Source organism: Schistocerca gregaria, chromosome 1 (genome assembly GCF_023897955.1).
Source record: "Schistocerca gregaria isolate iqSchGreg1 chromosome 1, iqSchGreg1.2, whole genome shotgun sequence".
NCBI lineage: Eukaryota > Metazoa > Arthropoda > Insecta > Orthoptera > Acrididae > Schistocerca > Schistocerca gregaria.
Genome location: NC_064920.1, coordinates 608,501,937 through 608,521,222, shown reverse-complemented (window position 1 = coordinate 608,521,222; position 19,286 = coordinate 608,501,937). Strand labels below are relative to the sequence as shown.

The following is a 19,286-nucleotide window of genomic DNA, read 5'->3' as shown; positions in this document are numbered from 1 at the left end:
TGATGTGGAATGGATGGCAGCTATCAGAGTGAAGGTACTGTTGTTTGTTTGTGGGTTTGATATGGACAGAGGTGTGGATGTGAGCTTCAACAAGTTGAAGGTCAACATCCAGGAAGGTGGCTTGGGTTTTGGAGAAGGACCAGGTGAAATTCAGATTCGAAATGGAGTTGAGGTTATGGAGGAAATTAAGGAGTGTTTCTTCACCTTGAGTCCAGACAATAAAGATGTCATCTATAAACCTATACCAGGCCAGGGGAAGCAACTGTTGGGTCTTCAGGAAAGCCGCCTCCATGCGGCCCATGAAGAGGTTGGCATAGGACGGAGCCATCCTGGTTCCCATGGCCGTTCCCCTGATTTGTTTATAGGTCTGGCCTTCAAATGTGAAGTAATTATGGGTGAGGATGAATTTGGTAAGTGTGATAAGGAATGAGGTTTTTGGAAGATCTTCGGGTGGGCTTTGGGAGAGGTAGTGCTCAAGGGCAGAGAGACCATGGGCATGTGGGATGTTTGTGTAAAGGGATGTAGTAGCATCTATGGTGACAAGAAAGGTTTCAGGTGGGAGAGGAGTGGGAATGGATTTGAGGTGTTCTAGGAAGTGGTTTGTGTCTTTGATGTAGGATGGGAGTCTGCGGGTAATAGGTTGGAGGTGTTTTTCTACCAGAGCTGAGATACGTTCTGTTGGGACTTTGAAGCCTGCCACAATGGGACAGCCAGGATGGTTCTCTTTGTGGATTTTGGGTAATAGGTAGAAGGTAGGGGTACGTGGCTCAGGTGGAGTGAGTAAGTCTATGGAAACCGTTGTGAGGCCTTGTGAGGGACCTTGGATTTTTAGGATTTTTTGCAGATCAGTCTGGATTGAGGGAATGGGATCCTGGGTAACAGCTTTGTAGGTTGAGGTGTCGGAGAGTTGATGCAGTCCTTCTGCCACATACTCCACATGGTCAAGTACCACAGTTGTGGAGCCTTTATCCGCCGGGAGGATGACAATAGAGCGGTCTGTTTTCAGCTCCTTAATGGCACGGGATTCAGCTGGGGTGATGTCGGGGGTTGTCGGGATGTTCTTCGGGAAGGATTGGGAGGCAACACTGGATGTGAGGAATTCCTGAAATGTCTGCAAGGGATGGTTTTGGGGTAGGGGAGGAGGATCCCTTTGAGAAGGCGGTCGGAACTGTTCTAGACAGGGTTCAACACTGGGTCTAGTATTTGGGGGCTGTGTTTGGGTAGTGAAGTGATATTTCCAGTTGCGGTTCCGGGTGAATGAGAGGAGATCTTTAACGAGGGCAGTGTAGTTGAATTTAGGCGCGGAGCTAAAGGTTAAGCCTTTTGATAGAACAGATGTTTCTGGAGGAGAGAGGGATCTGGATGAGAGGTTTCGAACTGAATTAGGACTGGTGATATGTGGCATTTGACTGTGGTTACAGTTGAGATTTCGTCTGTGTAGGGTATGTGCTGGATTGGGAGATTGAGTAGGGTGGCTAGGCTAGGTTTGTTGGCTATGGGGGGGGGGGGGGGGGGGGGGGTTTGTTGAAAGTTCTGTTGTGGTTGGTGTTTGTGAGGGATAGGGAGAGGGACCCCACTTCTTAGGTGTAGCACTAGCACTTTGGATAGTTTTTTCAGGTGGTGTGTGGCATGGAACTCAAGTTTGCAGCTGGCTTCTAGGATGATGTTCCTGAGTGTGTTCTCCAAGCAAGGGTTTGAGAAGTGGAGGACTTTGAAGAGAGATAGGAGCTGTTGGGAGTGGTGGTTACATGAAGTAGTGTAGAGATTCAGGACAAGTTGGGTAAGGGCTAAGGATTGAAGGTTCTGGAAGCCCAGGAGAGACTGGTGGAAGGAGGAATTGCACCCAGAGATGGGAACTTTTAAGGTAAGTCCTTTAGGGGTAATTCCAAAGGTTAAGCAGGACCGGAGGAAAAGTATGTGGGATTGAAGTTTGGCTATGGTGAATGCATGTTTCCGGGATGAATGTAAATAATGTGGAATAGAATCAGGGTACATAGTGGGTAACTGGCGGGTAGGGAAATTAAATAACTAAAGTTAAAATAGTAATCATAAGAAGGAATAAAACACATGGTCTCTCTGCCCTTGAGCACTACCTCTCCCAAAGCCCACCCAAAGATCTTCCAAAAACCTCATTCCTTATCACACTTACCAAATTCATCCTCACCCATAATTACTTCACTTTTGAAGGCCAGACCTACAAACAAATCAGGGGAACGGCCATGGGAACCAGGATGGCTCCGTCCTATGCCAACCTCTTCATGGGCTGCATGGAGGAGGCTTTCCTGAAGATCCAACAGCTGCTTCCCCTGGCCTGGTATAAGTTTATAGATGACATCTTTGTGGTCTGGACTCCTGGTGAAAAAACACTCCTTAATTTCCTCCATAACCTCAACTCCTTTTCGAATCTGAATTTCACTTGGTCCTTCTCCAAAACCCAAGCCACCTTCCTGGATGTTGACCTGAAGCTCACACCCACACCTCTGTCCATATCAAACCCACAAACAAACAACAATATCTTCACTTTGATAGCTGCCATCCATTCCACATCAAACGCTCCCTTTCCTACAGCCTAGGTATTCGTGGCAAACGTATCTGCTCCAGTGACGAATCCCTCAACAATTACACCAATAACCTGACCAGTGCTTTCCTCTCCCGCAACTATCTTGCAGACCTTGTCCACAAACAGAACTCCCGAGCAATACATTCTTCCCCATCCAACAACAATGTTCCTACTCCCAGACCACACAGAAGCACCCCCCTTGTCACCCAATATTATCCTGGCCTCGAACACATCAACAAATTACTCCGCCAGCGATACGACTTTCTCAAGTCAAACCCTGAAATGAGATCATCCCTAGACAAAATTCTCCCCACACCACCCAGAGTTGCCTTTCGTCGCCCCCCTAACCTCCGTCACATCCTTGTTAAACCTTACAATATTCTCAGACTACATTCTCTACCCAGCGGTTCCTACCCCTGTAACCGACCCCGCTGCAAAACCTGCCCCATGCATCCCCCCACAACCACCTACTCCAGCCCCGCTACTGATAAAACATACACAATTCAAGGCGCGGCCACGTGTGAAACTACACATGTCATTTACCAGCTGACATGCCTGCAGTGCAGTCTTTTACACCGGTATGACAACAACTAAACTGGCTGAGCGCATGAACAGACACAGACGAACTGTCCGCCTAGGAGATGTCCAATACCCAGTAGCGGAGCATGCCCTCCAGCATAATTCTAGGGACCTAGGAACCTGCTACACAGTAAGTGCCATTTGGCTTCTCCCACCCAACACCAGTCCCTCTGAACTGCGGAGATGGCAACTTGCTCTCCAACACGTCCTTTCATCCTCTTTACTTCTGTATGCATCCTCTTTGGTTTGAAACTGGCACAGTACTTACAGTAGAATATCTTTGGCTTCTCTCTGACAACCATGCCTCCATCCTTGCTACCCTCCCTGTTTTCCTTTCCCTGTTGCTTCATAACTTGGGTTGTGAGTAACTGAATCCACTTTCCCTTCTTCCCTTTCTTTCCCCTCTCTCCTCCCTGATGAAAGAACATTTGTTCCGAAAGCTTGGAACGTAAATTTTTGGTTCTGTTTTTTGTGTATCTATCGGCTGTACTGAGCTGAGGTAAGTACTGGCCAGCCCCTCTATCTCTTTGTCAGTATTTGTTTCACATCTTCATATGAGCTTTTTCATTTATCATGTTATGTACTATGTTTGTTGGTGCTTCTGTGAAGTGGGCTTATCAGGATTGCATGACACACACAAAAGATTAATCAAGAGTCTTCAAATGTTGTGAAATCTGTTACAAAAAAAGTAAGTGTTAAAGCTGGAGAAAGACAATTTAAGTAATAGAACTTGTTGCTAATTGCACAAACCTACTAAACCGCCACAGCAAGAGGAGAGGTAATAATCCTACATAGTGCATCCCAGGCAGCAGATAGGGTGGTAGTGGGTGGATGGGTGGGGGGGGGGGTCGTCCAGTCAAGCTTATTGGCGGAGTGGGGTGGAATAAGATAGCTCTTGTGGACCAAACACACCCTCTGTGGCTGTAAATTGGAGCTTGCTCCACCTAAGATTAATTAGCTTTGAAAGTCAAATGTGGATAGGCCTTTTTTTGGGATCATTGTCTTGCCCAAAAGGGCAGGTAAAGGCTACATTGGATTCAGGGGGTAGCCAATTAGAGGACAGCAACGATGTGGAGCATTTGCTATCACCCAAATGCATACTGATACACAAAAAGAAGATCCAACATAAGCATATACATTACATAACAATGTAAGACATAAAATTGATACTTAAGACCAGAAAACTAAAGAATTTCAAAGACAAATAAAATTTTAAAACAAATTAATAGAAGGGCTCCAAGAAATGAGAAAAACGATAGAGGATCCATTTGAATCACAAGGCTACAGAATTTATAATGGGAAACCAGGACAGAGCATAACGAAGAAATGTCCTCCCAGTTTGGAACGCAAGGTATAGTGAACATTAGAATAATAGAGCCAATAACTGATTTTCAAGCAATATCACCAAGAACTGCAACTCTGACTTTTAAAACAACGGACAAAACCGACGCAATTATAAATGTTCATGCCACCACAAAAAAAAAAAAAAAAAAAAAAAAATATATATATATATATATATATATATATATATATATATTAAAAACAAAGATTCCAAGACTTACCAAGCGGGAAAGCGCCGGCAGACAGGCACATGAACAAAACACACAAACACACACACAGAATTAGTAATTCTGTGTGTGTGTTTGTGTGTTTTGTTCAAAAACAAAGGAAGAGGTAGGCAAATTTTTGAATCTTCTAAAATGAACTTTGAATGGAACAAATAAAAGGAATGTACAAATCTTACAGGGAGACTTCAATACCCAGCAGGGAAAAGAAAGGAGATATAAAGATATAATCAGAAAATGGAGTCCGCATAACTCTACAAATAAGAACTCTGCAGAGAATGCAACCTTATCTAAATCAGCATATGCCAAGAAGAAGCCAAATTAATTAAAACACAGAAACACCCTGACTGGAGGAAGGGGGAGTGGCAGCTAGACCATGTATGTATAGACAAAAATTTTCATAAGGAAATTTAAAATGTTAAAAGTATTGAGAGGGGTAAACATAGGCTCAGATTACTACTTAGTTAAAATTAAAATCAAATTCACTCCATTAAAGAAAAAGAATGAAAAAATTAATACAACAAGGAGGAGGTATGACCCACGTCAGCTAATTAAAAAATGACACAGACCCACAAATAACGCAAACCATTAAAGTAAGAGATGATCTAGAAGAACTGGTACTAAGTCTCAAGAAACAAGCAAAGAATCTAGCGCCTTTGAACCCACGAAGAAAACATGCATGGTGGACTTCAGAATGTGACAAATTTCATGAAGAAAAACACCAAGCATGGTTAAAGTTTTAAACAAACAAAACAAAAGAAAAGCCATCAACCTCAAAAATGAAAGGAAAAACCATCCGGCGTCAATACCTCTCCTCAGTGCAGCACTATGTGAAGAATGGGCTGCAACTCCCCAAGAAAACTTCCAGCACCTGACTGAATATATGCCTGCAAGATGGAAGCTGTCATTAAGGCTAAGGTTGGGCCAACACCAAATTGATTTCCAGCATTACCGATGGAGGGCACCATGAACTTGCCAGGTGTCTGGATACTTTTCATCGCATAGTGTACATCCCAATTTTTTGAGTGAGCTGTGTTGTTGGGAGCCTGTGATACTCCCATAAAATTTCAATCTTCGTTCCCTTATGTCTGTTGCATGATTCAATAGTTTCTAGTAAGTCTGCATCCACCTTCTTTTAGGGCCAAGTATCTCCCTTAGAATTTTGTGTTTTCTTTTAGGATACCTTCCATTAGTGTAAGTATTTCACTAGCGAACAAGACTTCAATCATGATAACTGTGTAATAGCGACTGTTTTTTGTGTGTATGGATATACATTTTTGTTTAAGATATTACCGTAACCTCTCCTAAGTTTTTGCTTCCAAATTATTTGTGCTATTTTCTTCCCCCTGTCTAGGTTCAACAATACAGTAAACGCATGAAGTATTGAACTCTCTCAATTTGTCTATATTTTGTAACTAGCTTTTGATTGGAAGCTTTGAGCATATGTAGATGGTTTTTCTGGAAGATTCTGTGGAGGGCAACTCCTTCAGTGTGTCCTTGAGAGTGTCTGTATGTTTATTTGCTACTGTCTCATCATCTGCTTGTATTGTCATATCATCTGCAAAAGCCAGGCAATAGATCTGGTTTTCATTTTTAGGACTTCCAAGTCATGTGGTTTTCCAATAGTGTTGGTTTTTAAGTTTTTTTTGCACTCTCAGAGTAGTTCAAAATCAGATGAAAGAGGATGGGACAGATTGTCACCCTGCTCAACACAAATTTTGATCAGAACTGGTTCTGACACATCACCCATGAACTTTATATGTTGATGGTTGTATTGGTGAGTGTTAGATGAGATTTGTAGTTTTTGAGGTAAGTCCTTGTTCTTCGAGGATAATGAAAAGGGAGTGGGAGTGGCAATCCACAAAACCATACCCCTTCTTCAAGTTCACAAAGGACTGTTTCGTATTTTAATAATGTTTTTAAATTGACAATTTGCTCTATAGAATTTTGACCACTGTGGAGCCAGCTTGATATCAACCAATTTTGTGATCAAGTTGCTCCTGAACTCTTAGGAGGAGGCATGATGACAAAATTTTGTATGTAACTTGCAAGAGGTAGATTTCTTGATAGTTATTTAAATCAGTTTTGTCACTTTTTTGTGTAGTGGCTTAATTAGGCTACATTTCAAATCTCCTGGAAGTTTTTTTATATGCTAAATCTCTGTCATGATTTATGAGAGTTCTCTGAGAAATTTGGTCCAAGATTTTTCAGAAGTTTTGCAGAGATACCATTTTATCTAAAAACTTTGTTATTTTTGAGTCTGAGGATTTCTTCTTGTGAAGGGTGAAGCATGGATATAAGTCGCGAGTTGCTTAGGGAATCCTGAGTGGGGTTCGGGCAGTTGAGGAACTCCCAAAAACATAGTGCCATTTCCAGAGCTTTCCTGATAGGTCAAAATGAGTCTTCCATCCGAGTTTGTGAAACATAAATTTTGAGGGATATACCCTTGAATTATTCCTGCCAAAGTCCTACAAACATCTCGTGTGTTTTATTTGTGAAAGTTTTCACTGACTGAGTCCAGTTGTTCCTTCATGTATTTCCTCTTTGTTTGTCAAATGATTTTCATCACTTGTTTCCTGCTTTCATTATTATGTTCTTAATTTTCTGTTGTTATCTTACTGTTATATGTAAGGATATGATTGTTGAGCCCAAAGTGAAACATAAACATCATGAAATAGCACCGGAGACAATGTGCAGTTTGAAAAACAATACATGGCCCAAAGTCAATATAAGAAATGTTTGTTTGTAGAAGAATCAGTCAAATTCTTTTCCACAATGTAGATATTTGGTTCCAGAGAGTATATCAGTGAGAGGAGGCACAAATACTGTAACTCTCTTCCTAATACCAAGTGAATTTTGGAGTGTGCATAGGTCCATGAAAGGTAGGCCTACTCATCTAAACCACATCACTAAGATATAGCCTGTATCAAGATTAACACAGAGGCTAAACTTATAATGAAAATTCAAGATGGAAACAATACACAAAAATGAAGACTTACTAACAATCACCTGCAGACGAATAGTGGATGGCACATAGGAACAAAGAAATATGAGACAATCACAAAGGTTTTCTAGCATTTGCTTTTCTTCTGCCTTCTACACTGCTTCTGAACCTACCATCTTGCAAAAATAAGCAACAAAATACATATTATCCTGACTGCAAGAAAACTTGCGAGTGATTATTAAAGTAGACAGCTTAAAGTGGAGGAAGGAAACAAGCGTAACAGCCGAAAGAAGGAATGACATATACAGTAAGGAGGCAGGAGGAAAATTTTGTGAGGCAGCATTGGTTTCTTTCTTTCTTTCTTTTTTTTTTAAAAAAAATATAAATAAAAGATAAACAGCAGCATCAATTGTAAAATGAGGATTAATCCAAAGCCTCTGAAAGCTACTGCAATTAACTGCTCTATAAATGCACCAATGTGGCATCTACCATTCGCCTGCAGGTGTCTCCCTGATTTCAAGTTTTATTTAAAGGTGACACTGAAACATTAATACAATAAGAGTACACACCTGTTCTAGCGTATCTATTTCATCATCACCTGTCTCATCCAGGGAAAATGGAAGACTCAAGAGACATGCTACATATTCCACAACACGGCAGCTTGCTAGAGGATTCCGCAGTGGTGCCATAACCATACCAAGAAAGCTTTCAAGTAAGAGTGACTCCAGATCACCATCCATGACTTCTTCCATGCTATGCTGCAAGAAAACTAGCCATTCCTCATTCTCTATAGGAACACGTTCCTCATGGAGAGTAAAAACTGATGTTGTTCTGCTTTTGTCAGGAACTAAGCTGCTCTCTCTTTTTCCGTTACCTGTGTATATGGCTTTGAGATCCGAATTTGCTTCAAAACATTCATTAGCCTCTTTACAGTCCAAAACATTGTGGAAAGGAGTCTCCTTTGTTGTTTTATCTTCAACTTGAGTGATACTCACTTTCCCTAACCAGTTAGTAAGAGTGGCACACATCTGTTCTTCAATACAAGCAGCACCATATAACATGGGAACACCTGGGTCACTCAGATTTCTGACGCGACTAGGTCCATGTTTATTATTTGCAGCTATGTAGCTACGATTACACAGTTTTGTATTTTTCACTCCACCAACTTCTGCCAGTAGAGATGTAGTAGTCATCTGGCAATCATCTTCTCCTGCTTTCTGCAGCATCCTTGACATTAACCTTGATGAGAGAGAAAAAAAAGGAAATCATGTGAAATTGTATTTTCTTATCTTTAAGAGCTTTATACAACACAAAAGGGGTATTTATTTATTTTAATTTTTAGGAAATGATCTTAGTCTATTAAGAACATTCATATTTCACTAATTTCTTTTGGTCACCTTTTCTTAAATTAAAAATTTATCAGCAACTTTGTACCAATTCTGCTAGTGCCTTTCATGACCATTCATAAAAAACTTTGTCAAGTGAATTCTACCTTCATTACTGCACTTAAATTGTATCTTCTCTCCATCTTTTATAATTAAATAACAAATAATTTCTGACTCCTATTTTACTAAATTAATTTTTAGTTTTTGTGAACATGATGAACAAGTGTTGAAGGCATTAATAATATGTTATCATAATCTCATAATAAACAAAATATAAAACAAAACACACACGTCAGTTTCATGTCACTTAGATTTTCATATTACAATAGCATTACAATACTTATGAATTAAAATGCTAAGTACCTTAAAAATGAACATGTTCCTTTACAGGAAGAAAAAAAATTTAACTATTAAAATGATAAGCGAAGAAGAATTGAATGCAAGACTTCATTAGTGAGGCACTAAAAATTACAGGTATATGTTAATAAAGGAATGAGTATATGAAATATGTTGCCAGACATGTAAGTGGCTCAAAGACTTCTTAAGTAATAGAACACATTAAGTTGTCCTTGAAAGTAAGGGTTCATGTGAGACAAGTGTTTCATCAGGAGGGCCTCGGTGAAGTGTGATAGGACCACTATTATTCTCTATGCGCATAAATGATCAGATGGACAGGGTGAGCAGAAATCTGTGGCTATTTGCTGATGACACTGAGGTGTGAAGGAAGGTGTTGTTGTCAAGTGTAGAAGTATACAACATGATTTAGATAAAATTTCTAGTTGATGTGAGGAATGGCAGCTAGCTCTAAATGTAGAAAAATGTCAGCTAATGCACACGAGAATGGAAAAAAAAAAGGTCAATTCCAAAATGTTTGAAAACAGAATTAGTAGTATACTGCTTAACAGTCATGTCAATTAAATAATGTAACAAAGTGATATGAAATGGAATAAGCATGTAAGGATTGTAGTGTGGAAAGCAAGTGGTTGACCTCATTTTATTGGGAGAAGTTTGGGAAAGTAGCTCATTTGTATAGGAGACTGTGTACAGAACACAAATTTGATCCATTCTTGAGTATTGCTTGAATTTTGGGATATCCCACCAGGTAGATTAATGGAAGACATCCAAGCAATTAAGTGGCATGCTGCTAGATTTGTTACTGGTCGGTTCAATCAACAACCACGTATTAAGGAGATGCTTTGGGAACTCAAACAGGAATCTTTAAAGGGAAGGTGAAGTTCTTTTTGAGAAACACTGCTGACTAAATTTGGAGAACCAGTGTTTGAAGCTGACTGCAAAATGATTCTACTGCCGTCAACGTACATTTCAGGCAAGGACCTTGAAGATACGAAAAATTAGGACTTGTATGAAGGCATACAGAGGGCCATTTTTCATTCACTCTATAGGTGAGAGGGACAGGAAAGGAAATAACGAGTAGGGGTACAAGGTACCTTCACCACACACCACATGGTGGCTTGCGGGGTATGTATGTACATGTGAACATACTTTAGAGTTCTTTACTTCATAAGTAAGTAAAAATAAAAAGAGAGAGAGAGACAGAGAGAGAGAGAGAGAGAGAGAGAACATATCTTGCCTGACTTTAATTCAGAATGTGTAATCTGTAAAGACCGACAAGTTGATTATTTGATTTGCACAGTGTAGTAAAAGCTTACTTTTAAATTTTAGTAAGAGTAAGTATAACGTGTCATTCATTTTATGAATATTTATGAAGTACGCCACAGGGGGAGAGAACTGAGTGCACTCAGCCTTGATTTCATAACCTGATGACCAATGAATAAGGAAAGGTTTTGAATAGAGCAGCAGTTCCAGCGATGAAAATAACAATGTTGTCTGCTATGAACATACTTATGTGCAGTTACCATTCAATATCTAAATTGAAGACAGACTTCCTTAACACACATTCTTAAGCCACAACAATGACCAGAGAGTCTACGAGTTCCAAAAATACCATGCAATGATTCAGGGACTGGTTGCGAAGATAGCACACAAACCTTGCTAAGAGAGTGTACATCAGACAATGCATCAACAACTTCAGAACAACCTCTGTATATAGGCCCTATGTATCTATTATGGAGCTACGATAATTAAAGAAATATGCAAAGACAATACACTTTTTAAGATAGGCTTCATGTACAATTGGTCTTAAAGCTATCTTGCCACATTTTATGAAGAAGGAGCTAAGAAACTGAAAGTTAAATACAAAATATCAAATGCTGACTCCTAGCATTAAAGCAATCTTGCTTTGCTACTAAAACTTCATCATGTCTCATTTTGGACTTTTCTCTTCTTACAGACATCCCAAAATGTTGCTAACTTCACACACACACACACACACACACACACACACACACACACACACAAACACACACACACACCATTTTACAGTAATTACCAGTGAGCAAGTGAATAATAGCATGAATCAAGGCATGCCATATTGGCTTCCTGCACAGTCCCTGAATTGAAATAAATAGAACACAGCTGCTTATCAGCTATTCTTCTTGCTGCTTGTTTTGTAGTACTGTGAGCAAAAGCAGAAATCATTGTGCTATTGCTGAATGTAAAAATACTTTGTATAAAACTGAGGATGATGTTTATCATCAATTTCAAAAAGATAAGAGAACTAGAGTGCAAATGTATGTCACTAAGTAAGAGAACCGATCCTAATGTGAATAATTCCTTCCAGAATGTTATGAATGGGACTTAAAAAAATGAGGTTCTGGGGTTTCCTTTGAAAATATAATTAAAGGATGACTTTATTCCATTACAAAAAATCCCAAATTGGCATGGGGGTGCATCCAAGGTTGTCACAAGCACCAGCAAGGGCAACATACATACAAATACTAGACAATCATCATCTTTAGAAACACATTTCTATGTATTATCAGCCTGGCATTATTCAGGGATTATTATTATTTTTTTACAGCATTTACAAACATTTTATTTCTACAACTGCACGAACTAGTGTCATTCGAAAATAGATTTTCTTTTATTAATAAGTAACATGAGTAAGATATCACCAGTGTTGAAAGAGAAGAGTTCCACTAGACACACTTCAGAACATTTATCTCCAAAGAAAATTAAGTTAGATAAAATTAAATTATCCATCAATCAACCAGTACAGAGATATTTCTTGGCCTAATTGTTACAGCTAAACATAAAATAGACATACAGTGTAGGCTATCACGGCCAATGTTGTCTTCAGTTCAAACTTCCAGGCTGAGATGCTGTGGTCGATGTATAAAATTTTCACCTAACGTTTTGTGTCCATCTGAGGGCGACATCTTCTGAGGTCATCCGGCTACTGCCACTGAGGCTCCAGGTACTCTCGCATTTTATAGAGCGCATAGAAGGTACCACCATTCGTCACATGATGCCGATGATATGCCTATCTTTGGAAGACGTCATCATTCTCGATTAAGAGAAATGGACTGTAGTTCTGCTGGCGCAAAGTCGACATCCATATTTTGTCTAAATTTAAAACTTCCTCTTTTCTATTAAAATTGTTATCGTGTTTGTGAATCTCTATTGCTTCTCTATACATGTGCACATGATATTGGAATGTTCGTGCTAAAACGCTTGTCCCATTAAATTTAATTTTGTGGTTCCCATCACGAAAAACATGGTTAGCTACCGCCAATTTATCGATGTGTCCTAAGCGACAGTTTCTTTTATGTTCGGCTAAGCAGGCGTTAACACTTCTTTCCGTTGTTCAAATACATACTTGTCGACAGCTGCATGGAATTTTGTATCCCCCAGGTGTTGCTAGGGGGTGTCGGGAATCTTTTTCAGTTCTTAAATATTCCTTAATCTTCTTGGTGGGTCTGAAGATTGTATCGATCCCATACTTGGCCAGAACTTTCCCAATACGGTCTGTGACTTTAGTAATGAACGGTAGGATGTAGCTCTGGACTTCTGGTTTCTTTTCTTCTTTGATGGAGGGCTTGATCAATTTCCTTGCTGGTATATCCATTTTTCATGAAGGGTGACAGTAAGTGATTTAGTTCATCTTGTAAGTAAGCTGGCTCGCAGATTTTGTTGGCTCTGTCTACCAAGGTTTTCATGACACCTCTTATTTGCCTAGGATGATGGTTGGATTCCTTGTGGAGGTATCGATCGTGTGAGTGTTCTTTCTATATACCTTGTGGCCCAGCATCCCATCCACCTGTTTAATTACCGACACATCCAGGAAATTGCGTTGACCGCTGCTCTCTTTCTCCATCATAAACTGTATCTCCAGGTTAATACTTTTCAGATGCACCAAGAAGACATCCAACTCTTCTTCACCATGAGTCCCCACTACAAAGGGGCATCAACATAGTGGTGCCATTTAGCTGGCTTTTTACTGGCAGTCTGCAGCACTCACTGTTCGAAGATCTCCATAAATAAATTGGCAACAGCTGGGCTGAGAGGGCTTCCCATCGCCACCCCACTGACGTGTTTGCAAAGCTCGTTGTCATACTGGAAATAAGTTGTCGTCAAGCAGTGATTAAATAAAACCACTACATCAGTCGTAAAAATATCTGCTATATATGAAGTAGATTCATTTATAAGCTATGTATTCCGGAGGTAAAATAGTCCCCCATTCTAATCTCTGGGAAGGGACTACTCAAGAGAATGTCGTTATCAGGAGAAAGAAAACTGGCGCTCTATGTATCGGGGCATGGAATGTCAGATCCCTTAATCGGGCAGGTAGGTTAGAAAATTTAAAAACGGAAATGGATAGGTTAAAGTTAGATATGCTCGGAATAAGTGAAGTTTGATGGCAGGAGGAACAAGACTTTTGGTCAGGCGAATACAGGGTTATAAATACAAAGTCGAATAGGGGTAATGCAGGAGTAAGTTTAATAACGAATAAAAAAATAGGAATGCGGGTAAGCTACTGCAAACAGCATAGTGAACGCATTAGTGTGGCCAAGATAGATACAAAGCCCACACCTACTACAGTAGTACAAGTTTGTATGCCAACTAGCTCTGCAGATGACGAAGAAATTGAAGAAATGTATGATGAAATAAAAGAAATTATTCAGATAGTCAAGGGAGAGGAAAATTTATTAGTCATGGATAACTGGAATTCGTTAGTAGGAAAAGGGAGAGAAGGAAACGTAGTAGGTGAATATGGATTGGGGCTAAGAAATGAAAGATGAAGCCGCTTGGTAGAATTTTGCACAGAGCATAACTTAATCATAGCTGACACTTGGTTCAAGAATCATGAAAGAAGGCTGTATACATGGAAGAAGCATGGAGATACTAAAAGGTATCAGATAGATTATATAATGGTAAGAGAGAGATTTAGGAACCAGGTTTTAAATTGTAAGACATTTCCAGGGGCAGATGTGGATTCTGATCACAATCTATTGGTTATGAACTGTAGATCAAAACTGAAGAAACTGCAAAAAGGTGGGAATTTAAGGAGATGGGATCTGTATAAACTGACTAAACCAGAGGTTGTACAGAGTTTCAGGGAGAATGTAAGGGAACAAATGGCAGGAACGGGGGAAAGAAATACAGTAGAAAAAGAATGGGTAGCTTTGAGGGATGAAGTAGTGAAGGCAGCAGAGGATCAAGTAGGTAAAAACACGAGGGATAGTAGAAATCCTCGGGTAACAGAAGAAATATTGAATTTATTTGATGCCAGCCGCAGTGGCTGTGTGGTTCTGGCGCTGCAGTCCGGAACCGTGGGACTGCCACGGTCGCAGGTTCGAATCCTGCCTCGGGCATGGGTGTGTGTGTGATGTCCTTAGGTTAGTTAGGTTTAAGTAGTTCTGAGTTCTAGGGGACTTATGGCCTAAGATGTTGGGCCCCATAGTGCTCAGAGCCATTTGAACCATTTTAATTGATGAAAGGAGAAAATATAAAAATGCAGCAAATGATGCAGGCAAAAAGGAATACCAACATCTCCAAAATGAGATCAACAGGAAGTGCAAAATGCCTAAGCAGGGATGGCTAGAGGATAAATGTAAGGATGTAGAGGCTTATCTCACTAGGGGTAAGATAGATATTGCCTACAGGAAAATTAAAGAGACCTTTGGAGAAAAGAGAACCACTTGTACGAATATCAAGAGCTCATTTGGAAACACACTTCTAAGCAAAGAGGGGAAAGCAGAAAGGTGGAAGGAGTATATAGAGGGTCTATACAAGGGTGATGTACTTGAGGACAATATTATGGAAATGGAAGAGGATGTAGATGAAGATGAAATGGGAGATATGATATTGCGTGAAGAGTTTGACAGAGCACTGAAAGACCTGAGTAGAAACAAGGCCCCGGGAGTAGACAACATTCCATTAGAACTACTGACAGCCTTGGGAGAGCCAGTCCTGACAAAACTCTACCATCTGGTGAGCAAGATGTATGAGACAGGCGAAATACCCTCAGATTTCAAGAAGGATATAATAATTCCAATCCCAAAGAAAGCAGGTGTTGACAGACGTGAAAATTACCGAACTATCAGTTTAATAAGTCACAGCTGCAAAATACTAACACGAATTCTTCACAGACGAATGGAAAAACTAGTAGAATCCGACCTCGGGGAAGATCAGTTTGGATTCCGTAGAAATGTTGGAACACGTGAGGCAATACTGATCCTACGACTTATCTTAGAAGCTAGATTAAGGAAGCGCAAACCTACGTTTCTAGCATTTATAGACTTAGAGAAAGCTTTTGACAATGTTGACTGGAATACTCTCTTTCTAATTCTGAAGGTGGCAGGGGTAATATATAGGGAGCGAAAGGCTATTTACAATTTGTATAGAAACCAAATGGCAGTTCTAAGAGTCGAGGGGCATGAAAGGGAAGCAGTGGTTGGGAAGGGAGACAGGGTTGTAGCCTCTCCCCGATGTTATTCAATCTTTATATTGAGCAAGCAGTGAAGGAAACAAAAGAAAAATTTGAAGTAGGTATTAAAATTCATGGAGAAGAAATAAAAACTTTGAGGTTTGCCGATGACATTGTAATTCTGTCAGAGACAGCAAAGGACTTGGAAGAGCAGTTGAACAGAATGTATAGTGTCATGAAAGGAGGATATAAGATGAACATCAACAAAAGCAAAATTAGGATAATGAAATGTAGTCGAATTAAGTCGGGTGATGCTGAGGGTATAAGATTAGGAAATGAGACTCTTAAAGTAATAAAGCAATTTTGCTATTTGGGGAGCAAAATAACTGATGATGGTTGAAGTAGAGAGGATATAAAATGTAGACTGGCAATGGCAAGGAAAGCGTTTCTGAAAAAGAGAAATTTGTTAACATCGAGTATAATTTAAGTGTAAGGAAGTTGTTTCTGAAAGTATTTGTATGGAGTGTAGCCATGTATGGGAGTGAAACATGGACGATAAATAGTTTAGACAAGAAGAGAATAGAAGATTTCGAAATGTGGTGCTACAGAAGAATGCTGAAGGTTAGATGGGTAGATCACGTAACTAATGAGGAGATATTGAACAGAATTGGAGAGAAGAGAAGTTTGTGGCACAACTTGACTAGAAGAAGGAATCAGTTGGTAGGACATGTTCTGAGGCATCAAGGGATCACCAATTTAGTATTGGAGGGCAGCGTGGAGGGTAAAAATCGTAGAGGGAGACCAAGAGATGAATACACCAAGCAGATTCAGAAGTATGTAGGTTGCAGTAGGTACTGGGAGATGAAGAAGCTCAGGATAGAGTAGCATGGAGAGCTGCATCAAACCAATCTCAGGACTGAAGACCACAACAACAACAACAACAACAACATAAGCACCATGGTAAACAATTACACTACATCGAAGCTCACAAGAATGTCACTTGGGCTGACGTTAATCTCCCTCAGTTTTTCAATAAAATTCGCAAAGTTTTTAATGTAACTGTCCGTTCTGCTGCAACCATACAATGGCAGAACGGACAGTTACATTAAAAACTCAGCACATTTTATTGAAAAACTGAGGGAGATTAATGTCAGCACAAGTGATATTCTTGTGAGCTTAAATGTAGTGTCATTGTTTACCATGGTGCCTGCAAACGAAGCTATTTCATATATAGCAGATATTTTTACGACTGACATAGTGGCTTTATCTAAACACTGCCTGATGACAACTTATTTCCAGTACAACAACGAGTTTTACGAACAGACCGATGGTGTGGTGATGGGAAGCCCTCTCAGCCTAGCTGTTGCCAATTTATTTATGGGGCTCTTCGAACAGCAAGTGCTGCAGACTGCCAGTATAAAGCCAGCTAAATGGTACCACTATGTTGATGCCCATTTGTAGTGTGGACTCATGGTGAAGAAGAGTTGGATGTCTTCTTGGTGCATCTGAAAAGCATTAACCCGAAGATACAGTTTATGATGGAGAAAGAGAGCCACGGTCAACTCATGTTCCTGGATGTGTCAGTAATTAAATGGATGGATGGGACACTGGTCCACAAGGTATATAGAGAGAACACTCACACGGATCAATACCTCCACAAGGAATCTAACCATCATCCTAGGCAAAAAAGAGGTGTCATGAAAATCTTGGTGGACAGAGCCAACAAAATCTGCGAGTCAGCTTACTTACAAGATGAACTAAATCACTTACGGCCAGCCTTCATGAAAAATGGATATACCAGCAAGGAAATTGATTGAGCCCTCCATCAAAGAAGAAAAGAAGCCAGAGGTCCAGAGCAACAACGGTCACCTGCTGGAAAAGTTTTCCAACCATTCATTAATAAAGTCATGGACTGTGTTGGGAAAGTTCTGGCCAAGTATGGGATCAAAACAATCTTCAGACCCACCAAGAAGATTAAGGAATATTTAAGAACTGAAAAAGATCTCCGACACCCCCTAGCAACACCTGGCGTGTAAAAAATTCCATGCAGTTGTGGACAAGTGTGTATTGGAACAAGGAAAAGAAGTGTAAACATCCGCTTAGGCGAACATAAAAGAAACTGTCGCTTAGGACACATCGATAAATCGGCCGCAGCTGAGTTTTTCGTGATGGGAACCACGAAATTAAATTTAAAGAGACAAGCATTCTAGCACAAACATACCATTATCATGCGTGCATGTATAGAGAAGCATTAGAGATTCACAAGCACCATAACAATTTTAATAAAAAAGAGGAAGTTTTAAAGTTAGACAAAATATGGATGTTGACGTTGCACCAGCAGAATGACAATCCGTTACTCTTAATTGAGAATGATGACACCTTCCAAAGATAAGCATACCGTCGGCATCAGGTGACGAATGGTGGTGCTCTCTATGCCCTCTATAAATGCAAGAGTACCTGGAGCCTCAGTGGCAGTAGCCGGACGACCTCGGAAGATGTCTCCCGCAGATGGAGACAAAACGATCTGTGGAAATTTTATACATCAACCACGGCCTCTCAGCCCAGATGTTTCAACTGAAGAGAAAATAAGACAGATTAAAAATCTGAAATATAACTGCTGAGAATAGAAAACTATGCTCTGTAAATAATACGTAACAAGGTGCTGCAAGCCAAGTATTTGAAGTATGTTGTGGAAGTAAGTAGATGTGCTTCTTCTACATCTACATGATTACTCTACATTTTGCAATAAGCTAGTTGGCAGAGAGTTTATTGAACCACCTTCAAGATATTTCTCTACTATTCCATTCTCAAAAAGCGCATGGGCAAAATAAACACTTAAATCTTTCAATGTGAGCTCTGTTCCCTCTTATTTTATTATGATGACCATTTCTTCCTAAGTCAGGGGGTGCCAACAAAATATTTGTATTCAGAGGACAAAGTTGCTGTTTGAAATTTCACGAGAAGATCCTGCGCTAACAAAAAATGCCAATGTTTAAATTATTGACATCGCAATTTGTGTTTCATATCCATGGCACTTTCTCCTCTATTTCATGATAATACAAAATGAGCTGCCCTTCTCTGAATTTTTTTGACAGCCTCCACTGATCTCACCTATGCAGTTCCCACACTGCACAGTAGTACTCCATAAGTGGACACAAGGGTAGTGTAAGCAGTCTCTTTAGTAGATCTGTTACATTTAGGGCAAGTGTCCTGCTAATAAATTGCTGTTTTTGGTTTGCTTTCCCCACAACATTATCTATGTGATCGTTCCAGTTTAAGTTATTCGTAACTGCAATATATGAGTATTTAGTTTAATTTACAGTGTTTAGATTTGTGTAACTGAAATTTAGAGGATTCCTTTTAGTACATACGTGATTGACTTCAGACTTTTCATTATTTAGAGCCAAGTGATAGTTTTCTTCTGTAATAATGCAAAAAATTAGACAGTGTTTCACATCAGGCT

General features: G+C 39.9%; 1 protein-coding gene across 2 annotated transcripts in view; it reads right to left on the bottom strand.

The window, feature by feature from the left end:
- LOC126358559 (serine/threonine-protein kinase fused) overlaps nucleotides 1-19,286 on the bottom strand; it is a 171,092-nt gene that overhangs the window by 42,381 nt on the left and 109,425 nt on the right. For both annotated transcript variants that reach the window (XM_050007560.1, XM_050007559.1), the window contains exon 8: nucleotides 8,218-8,887. In XM_050007560.1, the coding sequence (XP_049863517.1) occupies nucleotides 8,218-8,887 (670 nt within the window). The remainder of the gene's footprint in view (nucleotides 1-8,217; nucleotides 8,888-19,286) is intronic.